Below are 24,318 nucleotides of genomic sequence, written 5' to 3' on the forward strand. Positions count from 1 at the left end.
GGAGTAGAACTACATTACCCAGTACAGACCGGAAGCCGCCGAAAAACAGGCGTTCTCAGAGGCTCAGTCGTAAATGGTGTCCTACTCCCTATATAGTGCACTACGTAGGTGATGAAATGAAGGCTTCGCCATCTTAATAGTGCACTAGGAAGTCTAATAGGGAGTCTTTTGGGACTGAACCCAGTTCTCCAGTCGGATCTGTCTGTCCTGCGCGGTCAGTGAATGCGATACGAAACACGTCCATGTCGCTATGACACTCGGAGGGCTGTTCGACTGGACTGTCGTGGTGCTCACTTGTCAACACAAAGACAGCGTCTATGCCTTCCAGAGAGGTAAGAATGAAAGAGGAGATTAAACTGGAGGAGAAGTGATAAAGTCGCTATTCGGCGCAGAGCGGAGTCTCAGCTTCTTATTCTCCAACTTCGTGTTAGAAATTCTGGTGTTTGCACAGTTTAAGGTAGAACGGAAAATTTGAAGAAGCCACCTTAAACCTCGTCTTTCAGGCTGAAGTATGCGGAGTGAGTTTTGTTGTAGTCTCGCCAGAGAACCTGCTGAGAGGAGAGTTACCACTCGTAATGTCTTCCGGGTTTCTCAAACGCTAGATGGCGCTCCCGAGCGAGTCTAGAATGAACGGGTTAAGATGGAGCATTTGAGCAAAATCGTAGTTTGTAAATGCTTAAACATTTTAAATATAAAAGAATACATTCATTTCCTCAACACTAAACAGCATAAAACATTTAACTAACACCGCTGTTGTATTTTTGAGCGCTCTTGAACAGTTAGAGGAGTTTAAAATCTCATGTACCTTCCTGACGTCAGTGAGCGCGAACAACCAATGAGCTGCATTTTCCTCCAACATCAACTCCAGTGAACAAACATTTACTCCTTGCCGGGCTCTCGCTCTCTCAGGTGGGACAGTTTTTGAGGGAGAAAATGAAAACTGTTCCTCTGAAAGTGGCTGTAGCACCAACTTTAAATCACAAACTGCATTCAGTGTAATGTTAGTCAGCAGCGGTGAAATGCTGACACAGCGGTTCTTTTCCTTCATTTGACAAAGTTTATTCCTTTGCACAAACCCATTTTTCCTGCTGAAACTGAGATAAGGCTGTTTTTACTTCAAGCTCAAACACTTGAGTACGCAGTACACGCTCTACTCATCATTGTTGTTGTTGTTGTTGGAGCAGAAGTGGCATTACCCTCCAGCGAGTACTTCCAGCAGAAAAAAACGTGAAAATGTGAAAAGGGCCTGTTGTCTTTGTGTACGGCGTGGCTGTGGCCAACTACAGCTCTTTAATACAGCACAACGACTAGTGCATAAACTGTGTCTGCTTTAATAACGGTAAACGCTACAGAGGGTTGAGTAGCTGGAGCCAAAACATGTCTGCCTAAGTGTTTATTTATCTAGTTGCCACGAATGATAGACACAAAGTATTATGTTTATTTGTATCATTTGATTTCTCAAGTGTGATTCCTCAGCCTGGGCGAGTCACTAATGATGTCTTTTAATAGCAAGATGACATTACTTGATATATTTTGTAAAGTTATATATTTCAGCCTTTTATATTTCAGACCTTTCTAAGAAGACCAGAAGTCGTCCTGTGTATGTTTGTGTCGTTCAGATACGTGTAGTTTCACAGGGTATTTTTGATATCATAACCCTTTTTTCAGGTTATTACCAACTGGACTGATGTCATTCCATCAACATTTCGTGGCTCTAGGAGAGTAAGAGCGTAGAAGATGTTTAGACTAAATCTCGCTATGTGCTTCTACATCAGGCCAAGTATTACACTTTAAAGGGGAATTTCTGCCATTTTAAAAAATTCCTGTGTAATTAAATCCTTAAGTTGTAAACAAAGACATCCAAAGTGGTGTGATGTGAAATGCTCCATTCTAGGCAAACATACTGTGTGAGATTTGTTCACAGTGGTGGTGATAGGAACCAGATCTCTCCAGAAGCTCCCTCAGAAAGTTATAACATGAAATGGTTATGAATACACTACTTGCTGAAACATTGCTTTATGGTAGTTTTGAGGTAAGGTTTTGGCATGTTTTTTCATGCGTACATATAGGGAGTTGTGAGGCAAAATAGTAACCAAAGAAAACTTTTATCACTATTTTATCATTATCAACATAACATTGCAGCTTTACTGGTCATTTTGCATGATAAAAAACAAAAAAAGGCTATATTTGCAAACTGCAACCCCTGGTTCTTGTCACAACCTTTGCTAAGAAGAATTGGTACGTTTCTCTGCACTCTCAGAAAAAAAGGTACAAAACTGTCACTGGGGTGGTATCCTCAAGGGTCCGTCTCAGTACCTTTAATCAGGGAACATAATTGTACCTTAATCCACTGAAATGATATTTTTAAGTTGTATTGACTCCACACACACCGTCTCGTCTCCAGGCTTTTTATTTTATTGTTCTGTTTTAAAACATTAGGTTATGAAAAAGTACGAATATGTACTTTTTCACTTGGAAAAGCTTATTTAAGGGGCACAACTGGACCTTAAAACCACTGTTGTACCTTCAGAGGGAACATTTACACTGTTTGTACCTTAATAAACGAAAACTGTACCTGCACAGAACCTTTATTTCTAACAGTGTGCAGCCATTTCACATCACGCTCTGAATGACTTTGTTTCCTATGGAGGTCCAGAGAGGCCATGTGGTAGTTATAATTTTCTTTACTGTTATTTTGAGATCATAAAAGTTGTATTCTCAAGATAACTTGGTAATCTTGACAATCTTGAGATCACAAGAAAAATAAGTTGTGATATCGTGAAAACAACTTTTGTTATCTTGATATCATGACAATTAAGTTGTGATCTCAAAAAAAAACAACTTTTGTTATCTTAACAGTCCAGAAAATTGTAACTACGTCATGGCCTCTCTGAACTGAACGTAGTTTCCTCCTCATTGATTGATTTATGCGTAAATTTAAAAAAAAAAGACGGAATTCCACTTTAAGCCACACGCTGCTTTTGAACTGCATCTTCCCTCTTCTCTTTGGTCTGGTAAATGTAGTTGTATGGATACAATCATGCAATGTACAGTCAAGCAAGATCCATTCCAATCTAGCGCTAAGGGGAGCGTGAACCTTTAGCTTGTTGCATACAGATGAATAGTGAGCTTCTGGATCTCGTACAAGGCACCATAGCTATGTTAGTTATAGGTACCCCCCTGGGCCTTGCTGGCAGGTCCCACAAAGTTCTGCTACAGCAGTCCTAATGGCAGCAAATTATCTGCACGGTTTTGCTTGTTCCACCTGTTCTTAAGCTATCAGTTGCCATGCTATTAGGCTATTAGGCTGCCTAGACTAATAATAAGCAGCATAAAGCTAAATGTGTTTATTGTACTGCTGCTGTATGTTCCAGAGTTGGAGATACGGCAGCAGCGTGGGGTTTTGTCCCCCAGAGCACTGCTGCTCACCGTGTCTGACCCACAGGAGCGTCTCGGCAGTGGAGGAGCCACACTCAATGCCCTACTGGTGGCTGCAGAGCACCTCAGTGCCAGAGCAGGATATACCGTGAGTGACAGCAAACAAAGGCTTCAGCTCTTACATTCGTTTTATGTGCCGTGGGCAAAACCACAGCTCAATAAAAATTTCCCACTGATGATTGCCTATCAGATTATTAGCTTGACAGATTGTTCCTAGGTGCCAAATGGTGCAGTTTAATCAGTGGGATTTGAATAATGGTGATATGTGCTTTCTTGTGCTTCCAAGTCATGAATGCAGTGAATAAAACATTTTGACTTGTTTGTATGTTTTGACTGTTCTTTTGCCTCTAGGTGGTGACTGCAGACGTTCTGGATGATGCGCACATTCTCATTTTGCACACGGTGAGTGAAGAAATTCAACATCTATAATCGCGTTGCTAAGGAATCAGGTAAAAAGATGACTGGCCAGTTCAGGTCTGTCTCAGACAGAATTATGTTGGACTCGTTTGGAATTAAAGGTCTGACTGTTCTCATAGTTCTTCACTGCCATTTTTTTTTCCTCGCATTTTATTTTGTATGTATGCATGGCAGGGCAGGGATTTCCCCTGGGATGGCTGCAGTAGGGCATTCTGCTGGATGCCTATTGCGGCAACTGAGCAGAGTGTTGAAGGACCAGTTTGCTGCTTAGATATGTTACTAGATTGCCTTTCGACCAAGGTCAGAAAACTATAAATTATTACATAACGTATTTCACATTGGAAAATATGGTTCACCCTGCATGTTTTGGTGTCTTTGGTGTGTTATATAAATAAATCTTATATTTCAGGTGTGTGTTGGCTCTCCGCCAGGTGTCTGGGTGTGTAGTACTGATATGATCCTGACTCTACCCACTGCTCAGAGTGAGGTTACACACTGTATTGTCTCAGAACACCCTTGTACAAGCACACATGCATGCTTGCATTCTTGAATTTAAAATATCTCTGCAGAGATATCATGGGAAGGCTTCTCTGGAGTGCGGGTCATGTCCTTGCCTGGTGATGTTTCTTTTGCTGCTAACCATGGAGTCTACCTCACTGATACAGAGGTGCGTATTGGGTAATGCAGTACTCACCGAAGGTAAAACATTCATTGGCGAGACACTGAACTGAACACAACAGAGTAGTAATGTTGAGTTCTGTGTTGACAGGGAGGAGTGCGTGATATCATTTATCGGGGTTCTGAGGAAAGGATCCGCTCAGCTGTACTACCTGATGGGAAAGTGCCTCTGGTATCACTTTTGCATCTATGTAAACAACATTCATCATAACTCTAACATGAAACGTTCATTTGAATTGGTAATGAATGTTAATATGCCTTCTGGTTATCTCACTATCAAAACAGTATTTAGGTGTGATTAGGTATGACTTATGGTGCTCTCTTTATTAGGGTTGGCCCAAATATCATTTTACAGGCTTTGGAAATTCTTTGGTACTGGAATAATCGTTTATACCAAAATACCACAATATATCCAGTAGGCGACAATAATGTATTAGTAGTCAGGCTGAAGCCCAGCTGCTTGCTTGTATGTTGCTGTAATAGACATCTCTATTGTAGCCTTCTCATTCAAATACAGCTTTTATGAGTCATGTAAATGCTAATTAGAATTGCTGTTTTATTTACCGTGCTCATAGTTTTAGTTTCATTTATATTGAATTATTATTATTACTAGATCACTGTTGTTTAATTATAAAGCAGCAATGAGGGCGACATGCAGGCCAGCTTAAGCTCTCTCATAGCTAAGCTACTGAGAGTGGAGCAGAGGACTGAGGAGCTTTCAGAGCTACGGGCTCATCTGAACGTGTGGTGGACCTTGCTAGAAGCAGCTTGGCGGGTATCCTGCTCGGCAGGTGCAGCCTGTCCTCCTGGAGCCTTTAACAAGCTCAAGATGTTACAAAGCAATGGAACCGCTGAAACTGTGATCACTTACACTGCGGAATGTGGTTTTTGGTCCACAGCCTGAAGCCTCGCAGGCTAGCAAGAACTTTACCCCAGTGCCATACAGCTCTGCCTGTGAGTGACCATCATTGCAGCAGAGTAGCATTAGCTCCTCATTCACTGCAGGAATTCACCATAACAAACAGGTGTAGCGGCACCTTCAACTAGTGGTACCCAAACAAGTATCACTGTACTTGCATCTGTGAGGTGATTTAGCAAACTTGTCCCTCCCTGGTATCTATTTTGTAATGAGCATTTTTTCTTAATGTAATTTAAAGTGCTCTCACTTCTCTTTGCTATTTTCGCTTCAGCTATCTGGAAAGCAGCGCAATTTGTTGCGCTCTGTGGTGAAATAACGTGGATGCCTCCCAAGATTTTAGGATGTTGTCAACTGAAACAGCTATGGTTGATTTAGTTTTAAAACTTTTTACATATTTTGACAAGAAGCGCTCTTTGCTGATAAAATTAAGGCGTTGTACTTTAGGCTAACGTTTTTGTGACTTGGAAAAAGGACCAAGAAATACTTTCCGAATACTAAATAGAGAATCAAATACAAACATAACTGATATTCTTGGGTCTGCTAATTATTTGGGCCAGCCCAAAAACTGTGCATCATGTTTATGCTGTGTATATATGATGGGTTCCAGGTGTCCGGTCCTGTGTTTTTCTCCAGATCGGTTTCTGAAAGGTTATTACAGACTCATGTTACACCGCCACTGGATGGCTGCACTTACCTGGGCATGGACTCAGGCGCTCCACCCCTACAGGTACACACACACATGCTCGAATGAACACACAAATCTCTGTCTCAAAAATGGCATATTTCTCTTAGCATCTACCTTCTGTCTGTTTGGCCTTCCTCTCTGCAGATCTCTCTCTTTCTGGATGTTCTGATGTGCCTTTGTTCAGAAATGACTGAATCAGAGTTTGTGAATGGAAAGAGAACAGGCTGCAGTTCACCTCTGGGTCCACAAGGGGCAGCAGTGAAGAGTGCTCGTTCTGTGCTGTGGAAAACTTTGAGAGGAGTTCCGCTTTCTCTGGGTGCTTTGTTCACACTTCTTCTTTTCTCAGTTTCGCAGTGTTTTCTGTCCGAGTTTAAGTGTTTTATTTATGCAGTGGTATGTGTGCATGTCATTGCAGTGTACATTCCAGATGGACGCTATGACTATCTGACAATGTCAGGTCGAGAACATGTTGTACGTCTGACAGACGCAGGAACAGAGAGACAGATTCTTTCCCACATACAGGTGATGCACACTGAGGGTTAGAGCGAATATCCAGTCTGTCTTTCTGTATATTAGTTGGAGCTGAACCCTTGTTCTGTCTCAAGTTCAATAAATGTATGTGCATAATTCATGTGTTATAATTCATTTCTATCTTCATCTCCCTTTTTGCAGGAGATGCAGTGTGTGAGTGAGGGCAGTAGGGTGATCAACACGGTGCTGGAAGGTAGCGTGCGTGTTGCAGCAGGGGCAGTAGTGCAACACTGCCACTTACAGGTCAGTGTTCCTGTAGCTCAACTGATAGAATAAGATGCTCGCAATGTGAGTGTAATGGGTTCCCAGGGAACATACATACTCATAATAGATACCTTTTCTGAACTTTATTGTGCCTGCTAAAGCAATCAGGAAGATTCCCATTGATCCTCTTTAAACTCTTAAAATAGATTTAAAATGTTTAATGTCATAAAATGTGTGACATTACATTACTGTGCCTAAAGACTGGTTGAAAAGTACTTCAGAACAGTACTAAAAATATCCACCCAACTAGAGGTGGACAATATGATGATGAAGTTTTTGTCATTATCGTGATAAATTTTGTTATCGTGATGAACAGTATGCTTTTCTGGATTTTATTCAAAGACAAAACATAAAAAATTCATACTTGTCATTTAGGTGAGTGTGCATTGTTGTGCCTTGGAAATTGTATTTTTCCCACTTGTTGCAGCCTTAAATACATTAAAAACCATTGAATTTGCAACCCTGGCCCCTGATGGCCTCCAACTATTCTCTCAAGAGTTGTGCCTGTCCAAAGTCCTGGCGACACACATACCTAGCCTCATATTCCAGATGACAGTATTGCTTCAGCAGGTTGTGCCAGTGCAGTGGAATCAGTGAGTCTCCATTTAGCAGAAGCAGGACCAAGTCAGAACACAGTCAACAGTGTCTTCTATGCATAAACATGTTGAAGTAGCAACCAGTCTGCTTTTGCTGATTTCTTGACTTAAAATAGTTGCAAGCAGACATTTTCACTGTTGATCTGCTGCTTTGGCTGTTTGAATGTGCCCGCACTAACTGGTAAAGTAAATGTGTGTTTTATTTCTAGGGTCCAATTCAAGTACAGCCTGGGTGCCTCCTGTCAGGTCTGGATCTGAACTCATCAACTTACTTACAGCGCATGCCTCTGACCAGTGACATCATCCTGCAGGGGCACAGGGTGCAGCTGGGAGAACTGAAGTTAACCGTGTTCACAGTGTTGGGTGCTTATGACAGTTTGGAGGTTTGTAATGTTGTGGTGTTCACTGTATCTCTGTATGTTATGTTGTGTATGTATGAATATACACCACAGTTAAACCTCACTGTATATGTTTTGTTACATAGTAAGGCTAGTACACATCTTCTTTGATAGCTTTGAAGCATAATACCAACTCTTCAACAGAATCTTAGCAGCATGTGGCAGAGCTGAGATTCAAACCAGCTCACACGTGATCTTTATGCCTTATGAATATGCTATGCGTGGTTAACCCATCCTCCAGCCTGTTTTGAAGGAGAACTTTCTAGAATGAACTACAAAGAGCAAAGTTTTGTGAGTTGTGATGTTCCATGTTTTACTATTCTCTCTTCTGCAGGCTCACAGTGATGAGGCTGCTGGTTCATTTCTCAACCAAACATGGAGTCAGTTTTATAGCCGGACTGGAATAAAGTAAGGGACATAAAATAGTCCATAGATTCCACATCACTATCTGAGAATATATGGGAATAAACATGGCCAGTGTTCATTCCAGTATTAAAAGAAGCACTTTTGTGTGTGTGACAGGCCCGAGGAGTTGTGGGCAGCAGATAGCGGATTGTGTCGCAGTCTGCTGGATGCCCGCTTGTTTCCAGTGTTCATGCCAAAGGGAGGGCCAGTGGGGCTTGAGGGAGTGAGCTTTCTTCTGGGTGGATCTGGAAGTGCAGAAAGCTGGAGAGCAGCCTGGAGACTTTCCCTCAGAGAGGTTCTGTCTCTGACTGAGCAGCAGGAGGAGCTGCACTGGAGAGAGAAGCTGTTCTTCAGCGCAGGGCGGAGGAGAGCTGAGGACACTCTGAAGGGCCACACTGACCACAACCTGCTGCCTTCCATCAGAGCTGCAGTGTTGGGTGGCCAGCAGGGGGAGCTATTGCAAACACTGGACTCTGGTGAGGAGAGACTGAATTTTGAATCTTATCATGTCCCTCCTAAGCAGCATTCACACTATTATAGCAAAAAGGCTTCACCCATTCACTTTCATTGGAGTTGTTTGCTCTGGGCAAAGTTACACTGCAGCGGCAAAAAGCTTTACATTTTTAAAATGTATTGAAAGTGCAGCCAGTGTTGGCAGGCTTCTTTGCCATTCTGTTGCTGTATCAAAAAACGTAGTCTGTATTTCAGGTTTTCTGTCTTCGTTTAATAAAAAAGTGTTTCGTTTGAGTTCCTCTGATTGATAGTTTGCCACCTTAAGCTTTGAAATAGTTCAGTCTTTCCGCTGTACAAGTGAGCACGCAACACGCACTGCTTTAGGGCTGTACTGTAATCCTTTTTTAACGTTGCTTATATTCATTGTTTGAAAAAGACCAAAAAGGAATATTTCTAATACTCCAGCAGACAATTTTAGAGTACATTTTCCAAAAAAAAAGAGATTTTCAAATGCTCAGATGGTGGTTGGTTATGTGTATCTGACTCTAACAGCTTCATTCGTTTTGTTAAACAAGTGTGTACAAAGTTGGCGATCACTGTCTTAAATAAGCGTGGGCAATATGGCAAAAATATAATGTCACAATACTTCAGGAAATTTTCATGACAAACAACATGTCACAATATTTAATTTTTCTGACATCTTGTCAGACTTGACTTAGAACAATTGAAAAAAAAAACAGTAGTGCTACATATAACAAATACTTCCACAAACAAATGTCATAATATACTGTGCATCATGAGAATTTCTTGATGTATTATGATATTACAATTTTGCCATATGGCCCACCTCTTGAATACAACCATTTTTATTTAATATTTCACTCACTGTGTTGCAGTAAATCCAGTTAAACAGGACTGATGATGCTGTCTTTGTAATGAAACATGGAGTTGGTCAGTGTTCTAGAAGTACTGACAGTATCTATGATATACTCAGAAAATCATGTTGTGACATTTTGTGACGTAAATTATCACAATAATGATAAATATTGTCTTGCTGCCCTCGTCTCAGTGCAAAAATAATGTTGTTGACTGACATCTCAGTGACATTCTCGTTCAGTCATCTACGTTTAAAATGCATATCATTTTGTTTGTCTGTCTGTTTTTCTGTTGGTCTGTCTGTCACCTGATCTGTCCTGTGTTAGTGGCGTCGGGCAGCAGTAGTGACCTGGGCATAGCTGCACGCAGTCTTGCATGTATTGCTGATGTATTGGGCTGTCTGGCAGGGGAGGGCCGAGGGGGTCTGAGGAGTGGGCCTGCTGCCAACCCCTCTTGGGCCTCTGCCTTCAATTTGCTGGAGCAGGGCAAACTGGTGGCCGGCGTCCAGGAACTGGCCAAACAGAGAGTCCTCTGGCTTAACAGGTGAGAATCCAGAGAGTGGAGAATCTGAGCAGGTGTGATTATGTGACTGATTTCTCATTTATGTTGTCGCCCCCTTCAGGCCAGATCTGCTAGTCCGAGCTGCCAGACACTATGAGGGGGCTGGGCAGATACTTCTGAGGAAGGCGGTGATGTCTGCACATGAGTTCATGTTTATTGGTCAGAGTGAGATGCCACCAATGGGAGAGTGGCAGGAAGTGGAGTGTCCTGCCAGACTGGACCTCTCTGGTGAGTTGCACTCTTCTGCAGTCTCAAACAAACTAACACCAAAAAAACAAAAGTCTCAAACACACAAACAAATTTCAATGTTCTGAAATTATCCACAAAGTTTTAAGTTGTCCCTGTTCCTCAGGTGTGAAGCAGAGGTTGCTCCAAATAGCCTTCAGCTTAGGACTGTCTGTTTTCTCCTCATGTAATATTTAACAGTGACCTTTGTGTTTGTCTGTCTTTCTGTTGACCTCTTCATAGCTGAAATGAAACACCCTTAACCTGTATAGCTGTATTTTGTTTTAAATTTCTCACCCTGCAGGTGGCTGGAGTGATACCCCCCCCATTGCATTCGAGCATGGAGGTGTGGTGGTGAACGTGGCAGTGAGAGTGGACGGAAAACGGCCAATTGGGGCCAGAGTCCGCCGCATTCCAAAACCTCATTTGGTGCTGGTGAGCACCAGCGGACCTCCAGACTGCAGCGTGACGACAGAAACAGTGTGTGAGGTGCTCGCTGATCTGGAGGACTACTGCCAGCCACATGCTCCTGGTCAGGCCTGTCATGATACTTAGTGCTCCTCTATGCTTAAAAGCACGACAAAGATGAAAATATTTTTAATAATTAGCCAATAATAATTAACCAATGAATAACACGGATTACCAGGTTTTAAAGTTGCACTTTATTTGGATAGTCATATAGATTATCCACAGCTGTTCATATTCTTAAAAATTATTTGGTAAAAAAAAATTTGTTGATTCTTAACAGCCTTAGGGTTTAAGCTATAGAACTAGGTTTATGGTTAGGACTGGGGTTAGGTTTAGGTTTTGAGTTGAGGTTAAGGTTAGAGTTAAAGTGAGTGGTGAGTGTAGGATTAAGACAAAAAGGCAAGGTAAGCATCTACAAATCCAAAAAAGGATTACCCATTTTTATTGTTCATGACTTCTCTAGTTCTGATTACTTTCCTTTGAACAATCACCACCTAAAAATCACTGATTCATTATAGATTTTGAGAATTACTACTGGGTAGGTCGCAGCACCAGGGGTGCTGTTTTGAATGAGCAGAACAGATTAGCGGGTTTGGTCAAATCTTGAATTTCACTCCTACATGTGGGGGGCTGCAACAAATTAGTAATAATAACATCAAGCTAGGCACTGGGGGAAAAACAGAATCTCAAATACTAGGAACTACCAGAAAAAGAATTAAACTTGTACCTCTTGCTCTGCATGAAGAAGCAATAATATGTATAATACAGCTTTAATATGCTCACAATTTGTCTCCATTATTCTGGCATCTATGCCTTTGGATTCTGCTCTTGGTATTCTTGGCTGTTTCTTTGATTTGAGTAGTCAGTGTTCTTATGCTTACAATCCATATGCTGTGGTGATGATGACGAGGTCGAAAACGCTTAGCAAGAGCTTCGTGATTACAGAATTTTGATTGGTCAAAAAAACAGTTGAAATTGAAGTTTGAATATCGTCACTGTCCAAAGAAAAACAAGTATCTCTAAAATGGTTACTTTACAGAGCATTTCTATTTGTCAGTTCATCATGAAATTTTCACACAATGGAAAGCCACCATGTTCAAATGGTATAGAAAAATAAGAAGAAAGAAAAATGGGGATACATGTTTTTTTTTTTTTTGGACAGTGATGATATTTCACATACTGTATTTAGCAAATGCATTTGTGTTTTTGTCATTCATTAATATGATATTAATGTTGAAAATACATTTGAGCATTTGTGTGTGTCTGTGTATGTGTGTGTTGCAGGTGCCCTGTTAAAGGCAGTGTGTGTTTGCAGTGATGTGGTGTGTGTTTCATCCTCTCTCTCTCTGGAGCAGCAGTTGCTGCAGCGCTGGGGAGGAGGACTGGAGGTGCACACCTGGTCTCTGCTGCCTCACGGCTCCGGCCTGGGTGAGTCCACACTTACACTGTGTGTGTGTGTGTGTGTGTGTGTGTGTGTGTGTGTGTGTGTGTGTGTGTGTTGGGACATAACTAGATGAAGAGAGTATCATGAATGAGAGAATTATTAATAGGACATTTTTAATATTTCAGGGAGATTCAAATTATGAGTTTCTGCCACTGCTTTTGATTATGTTAAAGTGAGTTGCATCTTTGAATCTCTAACTGAAATGTCTTTTTTACTATAAAATTGTTTGTGTGTGTGTGTGTGTGTGTGTGTGTGTGTGTGTGTGTAGGTACAAGCAGTATCCTTGCGGGTGCTGTCCTGGCAGGTGTGTACAGATGCACTGGGCGGAGCTATGACACCAGTTCTCTCATCCACGCTGTATTGTATCTGGAGCAGATACTCACCACAGGTGAGCGGGGCAGCAAAACAGGACCTTTCAAATTTTGACTTTCAGTATTTATTTTCTATGTCTTTCTTATTTTTAATATATAAAACCATGTTGACTAGTCCCTTTATGGTAGCACTATGTGCATTCATCCAGAGGTGTATGCCCATATGCTATGATGTAACTACTCGGGTGACGGGATACAGACAATTGCACCGGGGCTCATGGGCCCCTTAAAATCTTTATCTTTCACAAGATTTTTCACAACGTGCAGCATGATAGAATTGTTATATATAACTCTAAAACCTTAAAAGGTCAAAATAATTAAGTAATACATCAAAATATGTATTTTATCAAATATGTATGTTACAGTAAGAGTTCTCAGGAATTTATGTGACCTTATTTAGCCAGTAATGTGCCATTAACAGCTTAATATGAAGTAGCACTATTGAAATCCAAATAGATCATCATAAACATTTAAGTAAATTAAATACTAGTTAGATACTAGTGGGTGGACTGGCACACCTTGTGAGAATTAACTTGTTTGAAACAACAATAGTGAGTAAACAAGAACATTACATTGTGCTTTTCTTATTAAATCGGTTTGGTGTTTTCACTGTGGACACCCATATTATTGTGTTCTTTGTGTATTGCAAGCACTTCTTATTGAATATTACCATGTGTGGGTCAAAAACCTAAGGGCTTGATATGCTGAAGCGATGTGATAAGTCATCTATTACAAGCGATTTGTGTGTCTGTACGGTCTCAATCAAATCATATTGGTAATTTGTGTAGTTTGATATGATGATCACTGCACGAATAACTGATCCTTCATTATAAAACATGAAACCTAAACTTGCTAAAATCCTTGTGTTTCTTTGCACTTTGTTACTGCGTGAGAGATCAGTGGATAGTGTAATTTTTCTCAAAAATAATCAAATCAACATTTAAACATTGTGTATTCAGACCTCAGTATTGTATTCTTCATGAAAGATCAAGTGTCCCACATTTCTCATATCTTACGTTTTTCCCTGTGCTGATGTGCTTTAGGTGGGGGGTGGCAGGACCAGGTGGGGGGGCTGGTAGGAGGGGTAAAGGTGGCGCGGTCACGTGCCACCCTGCCACTTAGAGTGGATGTGGAGCAGCTCTCTCTTCCCCAGGACTTCCTCTCTGCACTGCAACAGCGCCTCCTGCTGATCTACACTGGAAAGACTCGTCTGGCCCGCAACCTTTTACAGGTCTGAATGAACATTGTTTTTTTCCACTCACTGACGCTCAATCAGCCTCAGTGCGTACTCCCTTCTAGGACTATGCACTACGTTATAGTCTGTGTTCCTATTACTATTAACAATACACGTTTTTTAGGATGTGGTGCGGAATTGGTACAGTCGTCTACCTGCGATTGTGCAAAACGCAGAGCAGCTGGTGAGCAATGCTGAGGACTGTGCTCGTGCTTGCACTGAGGGTGAGAGTGCACACACAAACCTCATATTTGGGTCAGCCCTCAGTACATTTTGCATCAGGGATTAAAAACAGCACAGGAAATGAAAATAAAAAATGAAAACAAGCAGGATTTTTCACAAAATGTAATGGAAACCAGGAAGAAAAACACTTTCAACTGTCCCAGAGTGAAAAATATTTTATTCCACATGTGAACTGTATACAGTGTGCAGAAATTGTGCTTTTGACATGCTTTTTTTTTTAATTTGCACGAAAATTGTTCCTGCTTCAACTGACTGACTTGGCCAGTTCTTTAAGACTCTGATTCACCCAGCAGTTTTTAGTTCTTTGATTGTTTGCCTTTTAGAAAAGGTTGGTGGAGAGGCCACACTGCGGACTTCCTTGCTTAAGCTTAAATGCATGCACATTGAGAAGTGCTGTGGTAGTTAATAGAATCTAAGGGCTAACTGGAAATCTCTCTCTCTCTCTCTCTCTCTCTCTCACTCACTCACTCACTCACTCACTCACACACACACAAACACTTTCAGGGTCCCTCTCTGGACTGGGCGCCAGCATAGACCGTTACTGGCAACAGAAGAAAGCGATGGCTCCAGGCTGTGAACCAGCTGCGGTGAGAACCATGATGAATGCTCTTCAGCCACTGGCTTTAGGGCAAAGTCTAGCGGGGGCAGGAGGTGGAGGCTTCCTCTTCATACTCACACGCCATGCACAACAGGAGGAGACCGTGCGAGAGATCCTCAACAGCACGCAAGTAAGAGAAAGAGATGTGCATTAAAGAATAGGTCTGTGAAATTTGGCACTTCGGTAAATCTAAAGCTGTTGATGAATAATAGGCCTGAGGTTAGGCTAAGGAGTAAAATTCAATAGTCTTCCAAAACAGTAACAGTTTAGATAATAAATAATATTTAGTAACATTAGTAATTTGTTGAATTTAGTTGAGTTGAATGTTTCTCAACAGGGCCTTGGAGATTTCACTGTGCACTCAGTGGAGCTGGACATGGAAGGGATCACAGTCCTGGAGCAAAGCAGAGAACACGGTCAATGAAACACACTCACAAATCAAGCATTCAGCACCAAGAATAGAAAAGCAACGTGTGACGGATGGATGAGGCCTGTATTACCAACCATTGATGAGTGATCGACCTCTGCCAAACACTGCCAAGGTGTTGAGGGAGACTTTTTTGATAATGTGAAAGATTTGTCAAGTTCACTAATGTAACAGATGATTTAATCATAACTAATCACATTATGCTGTATGGCTCACTCTGTGTGCCTGTTAATCCTTAGTATGTTAGAGATTGTAATAGTGAGTGCCAAGCAGGTCTCATCAAAGGCTATGGCCTGGAGAAACACATATGAAGAGAGACTGAGTTGTAATCACATATTACTGTGTCTGTCTTTTAAAGAATTTAAGTAACAAATAAGTAAATAAAGTTCAGAGGCCTAGGCCTGATTGTGGCTTTGGCCTGTGATTATTTTTTTTTAAGTGTTACTTCTTAGTTTGGAAACAACAGAAGAATTTTGACAAGAAAAATAATGTCAGCAGTTACGTGAAGAATAATCAAAGAAACAATGTAATCCTAATTAAGTTCAGTGGGGTTATAATAGCATGTGATTTGGAGATAATGGTGTTAAAGCTAAAAAAGAGGAAATATTTAGGAGGGGCAAGGAGAGGTCAGGTGTTGAAATAGATCACTGTGTGTAATGAATCTATATATGAGTTTCACTTTTTGAATTGAATTACTGAAATAAATTAACTTTTCGATGATATGCTAATTTATTGAGCTGCACCTGTATTTGTGGTCAGGGCATCATAGAGTTGGCAGAACTCAGTAGGTATTCAGGAACCCTCTTGCACCCAGCCATGCAAACACCTCCAGTAGGAAGAAACTCCATTATGATTATTGGCTTTTCACACAAGTTTGTAAAGACATTTAAACTGTTTTAATCACTGTGAATGTACATTTTATGCTAAATCCTTCCTTTCACTAAATATAGATATAATTATGATTACTGTAGCCTTCACGCAGTAGGAAAAAAACTAAAAAAAAAAAAAAACATTTGGATGATGAATTTGTTTTAATAATCTGTACTGTTTTTTTCTGGTTCTTTCCATCACACTGAGTGCTGCCATGGCATTTACATAAATCAACAACATACATTACATTATCAAGGTTAGTCTACACAGTTAACAAAAATGGCATTTTCAGAAGCAGAGCACAATTTACTAAACCTTTATATAAAAACGACCAGGCTGTTCTCTTTTTTTTTAACTTCTTGCTTGAAGCCCAGTTGTGCCATCTGCCATTTATGATGTCCCTGAAAATGCAACAGGTTACATTGTCATTGTAAGAAACAGACGGCTGGGTTTTTTCTTCTCTATGCTGCATGTCAGCCAGTTGTGCATACTCATGTTTTGGCAATGCACTCAAGCAATTAGTCCTTTCCTAGTCTGAGCACTGTTATCCACAGGCTACAGATGCTCAACAGTTTGGCTGACGGTCCAAAAAAATGCAAAGGCTTTTTGTGCCCAAGAGGGTGCATATACAACTTTAATCCTCAGAGCACCTCAGTGGTGCTGTCAAACAGTGGGGACAGATATGCTATACTATGAATTAACTAAGCTGAGGGGAAAAGTAGAGTTCTCTCCAACGTGTTACAGATCGAGTCTATTTTCCAGCCACAGCGGACAGCTGGTCTCTGATGCGGCCCAGGCCGTCCAACATGGTATCCAGAGTTTCTTTGCTCAGCTCCACAGTCACTGAAGAGTCACAAGAACTGCCGCTCACATGGGGGGAGTCCTGAATCTGGAAGAATCACACAAATCCACATAAAACACTCCGTGTCTGCATAGTTCATTGCATTATGCAGAGCTAATGTGTAATTCACTAGAGTCGAATTATAAGCCAGCTTTGTTGAATTATCCATCATACCTTCATGTGCAAGATACAGGTAGGCACAGCCATGCGGCTCACTGAATCTGAGGCTGTCTTCATGTCCACCCTCCACTCCATATCTACAAGCTGTGGTAAAGAGACTACAGCATGCGCACACAGAAGAACAGTTATAGTACCAAGGTGTATTAATGGGATGTGATAATACAAACAGTCAAAGTTCCCAATGAAATGAACACTGTTGCTTCGTTCACACTTACTCTGATTGGCCAAAGATTCATTTCTCCATGTTGTGCTAAAGAAATAAAGAACATTTACCTTTTACAACATTCAGAGTAACACAGAACATTTTCTCTGGTTTAACAACAATCAGTTAAGTGATACATAAATTGTGTATTCAATCTACCTTTGTTCCAGGAGGATCTTCGTAAGCAGATTCTTGAGGTTTGGGTGAAAAGTGTCAGGAAAAATGGACAGGATTTGTTCCGGTGCTGCTAAATTGTGGTACACAACATGATGTGAGAGCATATGAAGGGCTGTCAGCACCTGAAAAAAGAAAGACTTAGGTTAAATGTCTTTGGTGCTAACAAATGAATATTATTACAAAATTACTGATGCAAATAAAACCCCGTGGGGTGACCTGCATCGCCTCACTACTGGACACGGAGAGGATCCGTGCAGTGTTGTCTATTAGAGCACGAGACTCAGGTGCCCTGGACGGGAAACTGTCCGTACATAGCTGTCGCACTATGTCTTTGGATGGAGCCTATAACAAATCATGCAGGCTTATTGTTATTTAGCTCAGTGTGTACAGATTTCATTACATTAAATCTATAATCGGAAAACAGAGGTCAACTTCACTCCCCATCACTGAAAAAGGAAACCCATACAGAAATAATATCCCCTCAAAAAATATACATCACTGATTTAGTTTAGACACTAGGTAAATATTACATTCATGAAACGATGTACAGCTTTAATCCCAGCTTTAATGTTTTCACAACAGGTGTGCTTAAATACTGCATTAGGTTTTCTAAGAAGTAGGAAATCATTAAAGGCTATGTGCTCGTTGGATGAATGAAATCTGTGTCACGCCCCCTGCTTGTCTGTATGGTACTTATGCTGTATTTGCTATTTGTATGAATTTATATCTTTAAACAGTATTGCACATCTTATGGCGTAATAAAGTGAACAGACATTAACACAACCCTACAGCAAAGTCAGTTCTTAGATAAAACAATGTGCACAAATAGAGATGGCAAAACAAGTTACATATTTAAAGTATGCACAATTTATATAACACAACTGCTGTTGTTTCATTTTTCCCAAAATAACTATATTTATACACGGTATACGAGCTAACCTACCTAGTGTGAACTGAAAAAAGCTTAAGTTACACTAAATAACGAACTGCGTTTTGTGTCAGTTAAACAGACCGCTGGCCTGCAAAACCCATTTAGGTATCTGACAAATCGACTGTGAGGAATATCTAATCGGTATCACGACACAACAAACAAAACCAAAACACTTTAAAACATACCTTCAACAAGAGCTGCAAGGAGCTGAAGTGTTCCTCCACAAGAGGAGCCATCTTGAACTGACCGCTATCACATGATCTCCGGATCAGGAGCAAAGCTCGCTGATCCTCACCTCATTCTCCGGGTTAAACACATCGCGGACATGATCTGTAGATCGCACCGGATGCGCAGCGGCTACGTCAGACAACCACGTCACACATAAATATTTAGCTATTCAGGAAAATAATGACTTAAAAGTTTCTTAATAATCAGATCCATGTTTAATGTGAGTTTCTCAGCCATAGTGTGCGGTATAATTTAGACCGTTTTCCTAGAGCAGACCCACATTTATTCATTTTATTTATGGATTATTTAGATATTGTCTCTACATTAGCCATTTTTAAACATGAACATTAATGAAGCATTGGCTGGAATGACTAGTTGTTTAAACGCAAGACCGTGTTTCCCTATCGTATAAAACCCATGTCCATCGGATTTAAAAATACTAAGAATATTAAATGAGAATACTAATTGACTTAAAGTCTGTCTAAACAAGACCACCTGCAAATGCAAAAACAGATTATTTTTCTGCATACAAGGTCTAACTAGCTTTTAATCTACACAAACAGATTTTAAATGCATATAGCCTTTTATTTTGGAAAATAAATTAAGATAAATATTACAAACTACAGAAAAAAATAACTAGGCCTAATATAAAATGACTTGTTGAAAATGTTGCTGATATTTTGCTGGATTAAAATTATTTACCAAACTAATTTACAAAGGATAATGAAAGAAAGAAATGAAGGATGAATAAGTAAATTGGACTGCAACTGGAAAATGAGTGATTAAAAGTGGTATTGCTTCCACCAGTGGGGCACCTGGAAAAATGCTGAGCTTTGCCGTTAGCGGTTCAACAGAGGCCCGCTATCCTCTTGCTATCTGGGATGTGAAAAGGTTACTGCAGAGATCTATGTAAAGTTAAAATGAATGTACTCATACTCATGTCATCACTTCTGTTGTTTCATTAAAGTTTGCTAAAAACCTTGCATACAAGGCGGCGGATCCTCCAACAGCACTGAATGGCGCCAATGTTAGCTTAGCATTAGCTCATCTGAATGGGCTTGTATTGCATGGGCAATACGCCACTGGGCCCGCCAACAGATAATCTCACCCATCAGCTGGCCCACTGAGGGCCCTTAACAGATTTAGGAGGGCAGTGCACCACTAGGCTGGCCCACAGATAACCTGACACAGGCCCACTGTGGGTCACTCCACATTGGTCCTACATCATTTAGCCCATGGTGGGCCCTTAATAGATTTGAATGGGCAGTACACCGAGGCTAGTTTTGAGCTGGTCTTCAATTTTCATATGTCAACATTATTTCATTTATCAACTTGTCCTCAATGCTGGTATATTAAAGTCATTTGAATGTTGCTATGACATTAGTTCTAAGTATTTCTTCAATATTACCAATATAATTTTAATGTAAAACAATGCAAATAAAATAGCGAAACAGTGTAAAAAAAACAATTATTTATTAAAAGCTGGGGTGCATAACTCCGGTCCTAGAGGGCACAGTTTGGAGGTTTCCCAGCTCAAACATACCCACTTAACCTGGCAATTAACAGATCAATGTAATCAGGTGTGTTGGAGCAGGTAAATCACCAAACTGTGCTGGACACAGCCCTCCAGGACCACAGTTGTGCCCTTACATGGGGCCTCACACGTGCTATATGAGGGCTTAGTGTTTGTCAGAGAGGGCAATGAGTTTGTCAACGATGTGACTGGAGGTGGTGAGTGTCTGGGGGGGCAGTCAGATTTTTTCTGGGGCCAGTGCCCCTGTGGGCCCGCCTGTCGGAGTTTTATTAACGGTATTGACGGCATTGTTGTCCAGTGCAGCTGCTCGAAACAAACATTAACGCGATTATGTTTTGAATTTCATCAGATTTATAATTTATAATCCTCCATGCTTCGTTGTTCACGGTGTGTGAGGTGTGTCAAGAGCAGCAGGGGGCGAGACTGAGCAGTCCGAGCAGTGTGTGAGAGCAGAAGAAGAGGCGGAGGTTTGAGGCGGAGCTCCTGCGCGCTGCACCTTCCTTTTCCACAGTGGCAGTCAGAGAGACACCATGAAGGCGTCTGGCACAGTACGTAAAAACACTTTTAAACGCTGAATTTTCACTACAGACACCTGTCTGTGTACTGCACCGTTCCGTAAGACACTAAACCGTCGGTAGAGAGTTGCCCTTACAGCTCATGTTTGGTGTAAAAGCGTTAAATTTGTTCACTTTTAATGGGACCGTCCGGGCTGCAACATGGCGTCCGTCAGTGTGCGCTGAAACCATGCGGCCCGGCCGCTTTGTCCCGCTAGCCGAGTGGAGATGGCGTCTTCTCGTCAAATAAGGGACAGTATCCTGTCTTAAGGTTTTTTAATGTGTTGAGTAGTGGTAGGGCAGAGCAGATACGGGGTCTGATGACCTGTTTACGGAGTAACGTGTGTGAGCGGCGGCGCTGACTGAGCTAACCTGTTAGCACGCTGGCAAAACATGAGCGGCTGTATTGGCGCTTAACATTCAGGAGCATATTTTGTTACTAGCCGTGGTTTGTGGAACCAGGATGCGATTAGTAGCTCATATATGGATTAGCTTTCTTATTTTTTTAACGTAGGTTATAGAAGTATGTGCGCTCCTCTCGCCGTCATGACATCAGGGTGAAAGTAACGTTAGCTGCTCAGTTAAAGCGCAGCTGTTCATCCTGTCAAGCTAAACGGAGAAGTTTTAGAAACCTCTGAGAAGTGCTTTTTGCCCCTGTAACTAACTTACAAAATAATCTATCAGAGCTGTTATGGCTGAATTCCTGAAGACTCTGAAGTCTTATGCCTGCTGGTTTTGCAGCAGACCTCCAAACAGATCTGTTAATTTTTTTTGTTTAAAAATGAAAGACTGATGCCAGGGTAGGTTGGTGCTGAGCTCCACTTTTAAAGTATTGCAACACACCCTTGGTATCTCTTGGCACCTCGTTCTTGGTAACTCAGTTATTTGCTCTAAGTGTGGTCATTATTGAACGCCTTGCTAATGTTTTTTCCCCCCCCCTTTTAGCTTAGGGAGTACAAAGTTGTTGGGCGTCTGTTGCCCTCTACCAAGAACCCAGCTCCTCCTCTGTATCGCATGAGGATCTTCGCCCCCAACCATGTGGTGGCCAAGTCTCGCTTCTGGTACTTCGTCTCTCAGCTGAGGAAGATGAAGAAGGCTTCTGGAGAGATTGTGTACTGTGGCCTGGTAAGAGCAATTTTTTTTGTGTTGGTCAGAGTGAAAATGTGGGGCAGGGATGTCCAGATGGTACTTCTGAAGGGCCACATTCTTGAACAAGTCAGCCTTTTTCCATGCTTTCCTGTTCTTATTTCATAAACAGCTCGATGACTGACTAGGATTAGAAATATAAACTAAAGGAAAATTCTTTAGGACTGGAGCAGTGGTCAGTGGGGTTAATGATGTCCTCTGGGAAAGATGCTAAATGGCTTTCTACTACAGTAATAGGCATACACTTCCGAGAGCATGACGTGTTAAATATGACACTATTACAGAGACACAATTTTGACAGCTTGTGCTCTTAGAACAGTTGCTAATGAGAATGTGTTCTATAGCAGTTTATTAAATGTAATGGCTTTTATTTTGCCTTGCAGTTGGTCTTGTGATTTTCAGCTGGTTCTGAGGTGAAAACTAAAACATACAGATTCACAGATCTGATTTTTCTTTTCATCACCAGGTTCATGAGAAGTCTCCCCTGAAGGTAAAGAACTTTGGCATCTGGCTGCGCTATGACTCCCGCAGTGGCACCCACAACATGTACCGCGAGTACAGAGACCTGACCACCTCTGGCGCAGTCACCCAGTGCTGTGAGTACCAGCACACATGACACCACTGCCACATCCTCTGTTCTGGTGTGGAATCCAACAAATGCCACTGGTGGAAGTTGTAAGATTTCAGCACAACGATGCTGGGCTAAAACAGCTTTCATGAGAGAACCTGCACACAAACCCAAAGGTCATTATTTCAATGTATAATGTTCTTGCTATGTGTGCGCAAAGGAAAGTCAAAGGACCTTGTCGCCTTTCATACGCTGTTATGTGCCAATGGAAGTGAATTCAGGGTTCAACACAACGAACTGCCACGTTTGTTCATGCAAGTTTCTTGTTAATTTTCCACCAGAACCATTAATTCGGGGACATCAACAGTCAAAATTATTCATTTTAATTTTTAAAATGAATTAAAAAGCCTTACAGGTGATTGCTCTGAATTCATTCGCTTTAATATGTTACCTGATCTAAGAACTTTTTTCCTCTCCTCTTCCGTCAATTGTATTCAGACCGGGACATGGGAGCTCGTCATCGTGCACGCGCTCATGCTATTCAGATCATGAAGGTGCAGGTGATCGCAGCCAACAAGTGCCGCAGACCTGCCATCAAGCAGTTCCATGTAAGTTTTAATCACTTTATCCATGTCCTGCTTTACAGAGCCTGCATGTGTAGTGAATAAGTAAAACAAAACTGATGCTTAGTACTTGCGTAGACACCGGGCCCTGATATTCAGCTATAAAGTCTCATGGCAGTGTTTAACAGTCTCTATGTGTTATATGCAGATAAATAGCAGGTCTCTCACTGGAATGGTCTTGTGGCCAGTGCTGGTTAAAAGCCTGCAAGAATACACTGCCAGATACCTCTTCCAGATTAAGTGTACAGTCTTCAAATCTGGCGGCTTTAAAACTGGCAACATCCTGTCATAAGGATTAGTAGCCTTTAGATTACCATAACACTTTGTTAACATGGCTCTTGTCTATTTTCTATAGGACTCCAAGATCAAGTTCCCCCTGCCCCACAGGGTTCTGCGCCAGCAGCACAAGCCCCGCTTCACCACCAGGAGACCAAAAACATTCTTCTAAGTTGTATGTTTATGCTGTTAAGTTTACTGGGGAATAAAAAAAATCACAAAGTCTTGTTGCCTTTTAATAAATTCGGTCAATTGAACTAGCACAATCTTTTTCAGCATGAAAATCAGTTCATAACGTTTAATGGGCCAGGTATATGCTGAAGAGAATGACAATATGAAGTGTGTGTGTGAGAGAGATGTTCAAACAAAATGTCCAGGATTTCTCCTAAGTTTTCTAATAAGGGTATCTAGAAAAACTGTCTAGGTCAGTGGAAAATGCAGAACTTGTCAGAATTGTAGACGGTTTCTTATTTACTTGTTTAGAATAAATGTAACATTTCTTGTGGGGTTTAAAGTTTTCAGACAGTTTAGGATTTGATTGTGTGAATAGTGGCTCTCTGAGTATATGCATGGTGTGTAATATTTTTGTCAAGCTGTTTTGATCATTTGAAGTGTTGATGTATAATTAATTTAAGAACTGTGCTAATATTGTAGACTTACCAGATGGAGCCAGTCTGCAAATGTACATGAAGTGGCCCATGTGCATGGACTTATGCAGTACATAAATTTGGTGCCTTGTTAATTTTTATCCTGTTCAGGCACTGTCTGAGGGATTTAATATTTTGTGTAGTGTTTTTCTTTTTTTCAAAGTAGGGCAATGCTATAAATTGTCACAAAAATACTTGGTAGCAGTTGAATAGCTTTTAAAACATTGAAATGGCAGTGTGACAGATGTACATTGAGAGTCAGATTTTTTTTGACTGCATAGTGATTTAATAGGGTCCTCAGTAATCAAAT

At 41.1% G+C, this 24,318-nt stretch overlaps 3 protein-coding genes and 1 non-coding gene across 6 annotated transcripts; 3 read left to right on the top strand and 1 right to left on the bottom strand.

Annotated features, from left to right (window-relative positions):
- The first annotated feature begins 25 nt into the window (after window positions 1–25).
- Window positions 26–15,959, top strand: LOC118811980 (L-fucose kinase). Of its 2 annotated transcripts, none has more exons than XM_036576608.1 (23): window positions 26–332; window positions 3,446–3,526; window positions 3,790–3,840; window positions 4,030–4,155; window positions 4,265–4,337; window positions 4,425–4,522; window positions 4,625–4,705; window positions 6,060–6,179; window positions 6,282–6,453; window positions 6,553–6,659; window positions 6,810–6,911; window positions 7,738–7,911; window positions 8,261–8,334; window positions 8,449–8,807; window positions 9,987–10,203; window positions 10,283–10,449; window positions 10,751–10,978; window positions 12,199–12,342; window positions 12,627–12,746; window positions 13,773–13,960; window positions 14,088–14,187; window positions 14,711–14,934; window positions 15,142–15,959. In XM_036576608.1, exons 1-23 carry the CDS (start codon window positions 318–320, stop codon window positions 15,226–15,228), a joined length of 3,108 nt encoding a protein of 1,035 aa, XP_036432501.1. In that variant the 5' UTR covers window positions 26–317; the 3' UTR covers window positions 15,229–15,959. The 2 variants fall into 2 exon arrangements, with proteins under 2 accessions (XP_036432501.1, XP_036432500.1); XM_036576607.1 differs by having other exon boundaries at window positions 27–332; window positions 3,375–3,526.
- A 284-nt stretch (window positions 15,960–16,243) lies between these two features.
- commd9 (COMM domain containing 9) lies at window positions 16,244–18,700 on the bottom strand. 2 transcript variants are annotated; one of them, XM_036576610.1, is made up of 7 exons: window positions 18,618–18,700; window positions 17,718–17,843; window positions 17,484–17,623; window positions 17,338–17,372; window positions 17,117–17,220; window positions 16,842–16,990; window positions 16,244–16,477 (listed from the first exon to the last, which is right to left on the bottom strand). In XM_036576610.1, the coding sequence occupies exons 1-6, from the start codon at window positions 18,666–18,668 to the stop codon at window positions 16,853–16,855; spliced, it is 594 nt and encodes a 197-aa protein (XP_036432503.1). In that variant the 5' UTR covers window positions 18,669–18,700; the 3' UTR covers window positions 16,244–16,477; window positions 16,842–16,852. The 2 variants fall into 2 exon arrangements, with proteins under 2 accessions (XP_036432503.1, XP_036432502.1); XM_036576609.1 differs by having other exon boundaries at window positions 16,244–16,990.
- A 1,913-nt stretch (window positions 18,701–20,613) lies between these two features.
- rpl18a (ribosomal protein L18a) lies at window positions 20,614–23,586 on the top strand. Its single transcript, XM_036576612.1, has 5 exons — window positions 20,614–20,742; window positions 21,694–21,873; window positions 22,361–22,490; window positions 22,961–23,070; window positions 23,441–23,586. Exons 1-5 carry the CDS (start codon window positions 20,725–20,727, stop codon window positions 23,531–23,533), a joined length of 531 nt encoding a protein of 176 aa, XP_036432505.1. The 5' UTR covers window positions 20,614–20,724; the 3' UTR covers window positions 23,534–23,586.
- LOC118812832 lies at window positions 22,620–22,755 on the top strand. Its single transcript, XR_005007575.1, has one exon. It is a non-coding gene; the product is annotated as a small nucleolar RNA SNORA68 (small nucleolar RNA).
- Window positions 23,587–24,318: the final 732 nt, after the last annotated feature.

The sequence above is a fragment of the Colossoma macropomum genome, unplaced genomic scaffold (assembly GCF_904425465.1).
Source record: "Colossoma macropomum unplaced genomic scaffold, Colossoma_macropomum, whole genome shotgun sequence".
In the NCBI taxonomy this organism is placed as follows: domain Eukaryota; kingdom Metazoa; phylum Chordata; class Actinopteri; order Characiformes; family Serrasalmidae; genus Colossoma; species Colossoma macropomum.

Excerpts from the sequence above, each read along its gene's own strand:
- LOC118811980 (XM_036576607.1), top strand. The coding sequence starts at position 251 with ATGACACTCGGAGGGCTGTTCGACTGGACTGTCGTGGTGCTCACTTGT. Across the intron at positions 4,156-4,264 it reads TAGATTGCCTTTCGACCAAG|GTGTGTGTTGGCTCTCCGCC; the intron begins GTCAGAAAACTA and ends CTTATATTTCAG. Across the intron at positions 12,343-12,626 it reads GCCTCACGGCTCCGGCCTGG|GTACAAGCAGTATCCTTGCG; the intron begins GTGAGTCCACAC and ends GTGTGTGTGTAG.
- commd9 (XM_036576610.1), bottom strand. The coding sequence starts at position 18,668 with ATGGCTCCTCTTGTGGAGGAACACTTCAGCTCCTTGCAGCTCTTGTTG. Across the intron at positions 17,373-17,483 it reads AAGATCCTCCTGGAACAAAG|CACAACATGGAGAAATGAAT; the intron begins GTAGATTGAATA and ends TTATTTCTTTAG. Across the intron at positions 16,991-17,116 it reads CCTGTATCTTGCACATGAAG|ATTCAGGACTCCCCCCATGT; the intron begins GTATGATGGATA and ends TGATTCTTCCAG.
- rpl18a (XM_036576612.1), top strand. Across the intron at positions 21,874-22,360 it reads AGATTGTGTACTGTGGCCTG|GTTCATGAGAAGTCTCCCCT; the intron begins GTAAGAGCAATT and ends TTTCATCACCAG. Across the intron at positions 22,491-22,960 it reads TGGCGCAGTCACCCAGTGCT|ACCGGGACATGGGAGCTCGT; the intron begins GTGAGTACCAGC and ends AATTGTATTCAG.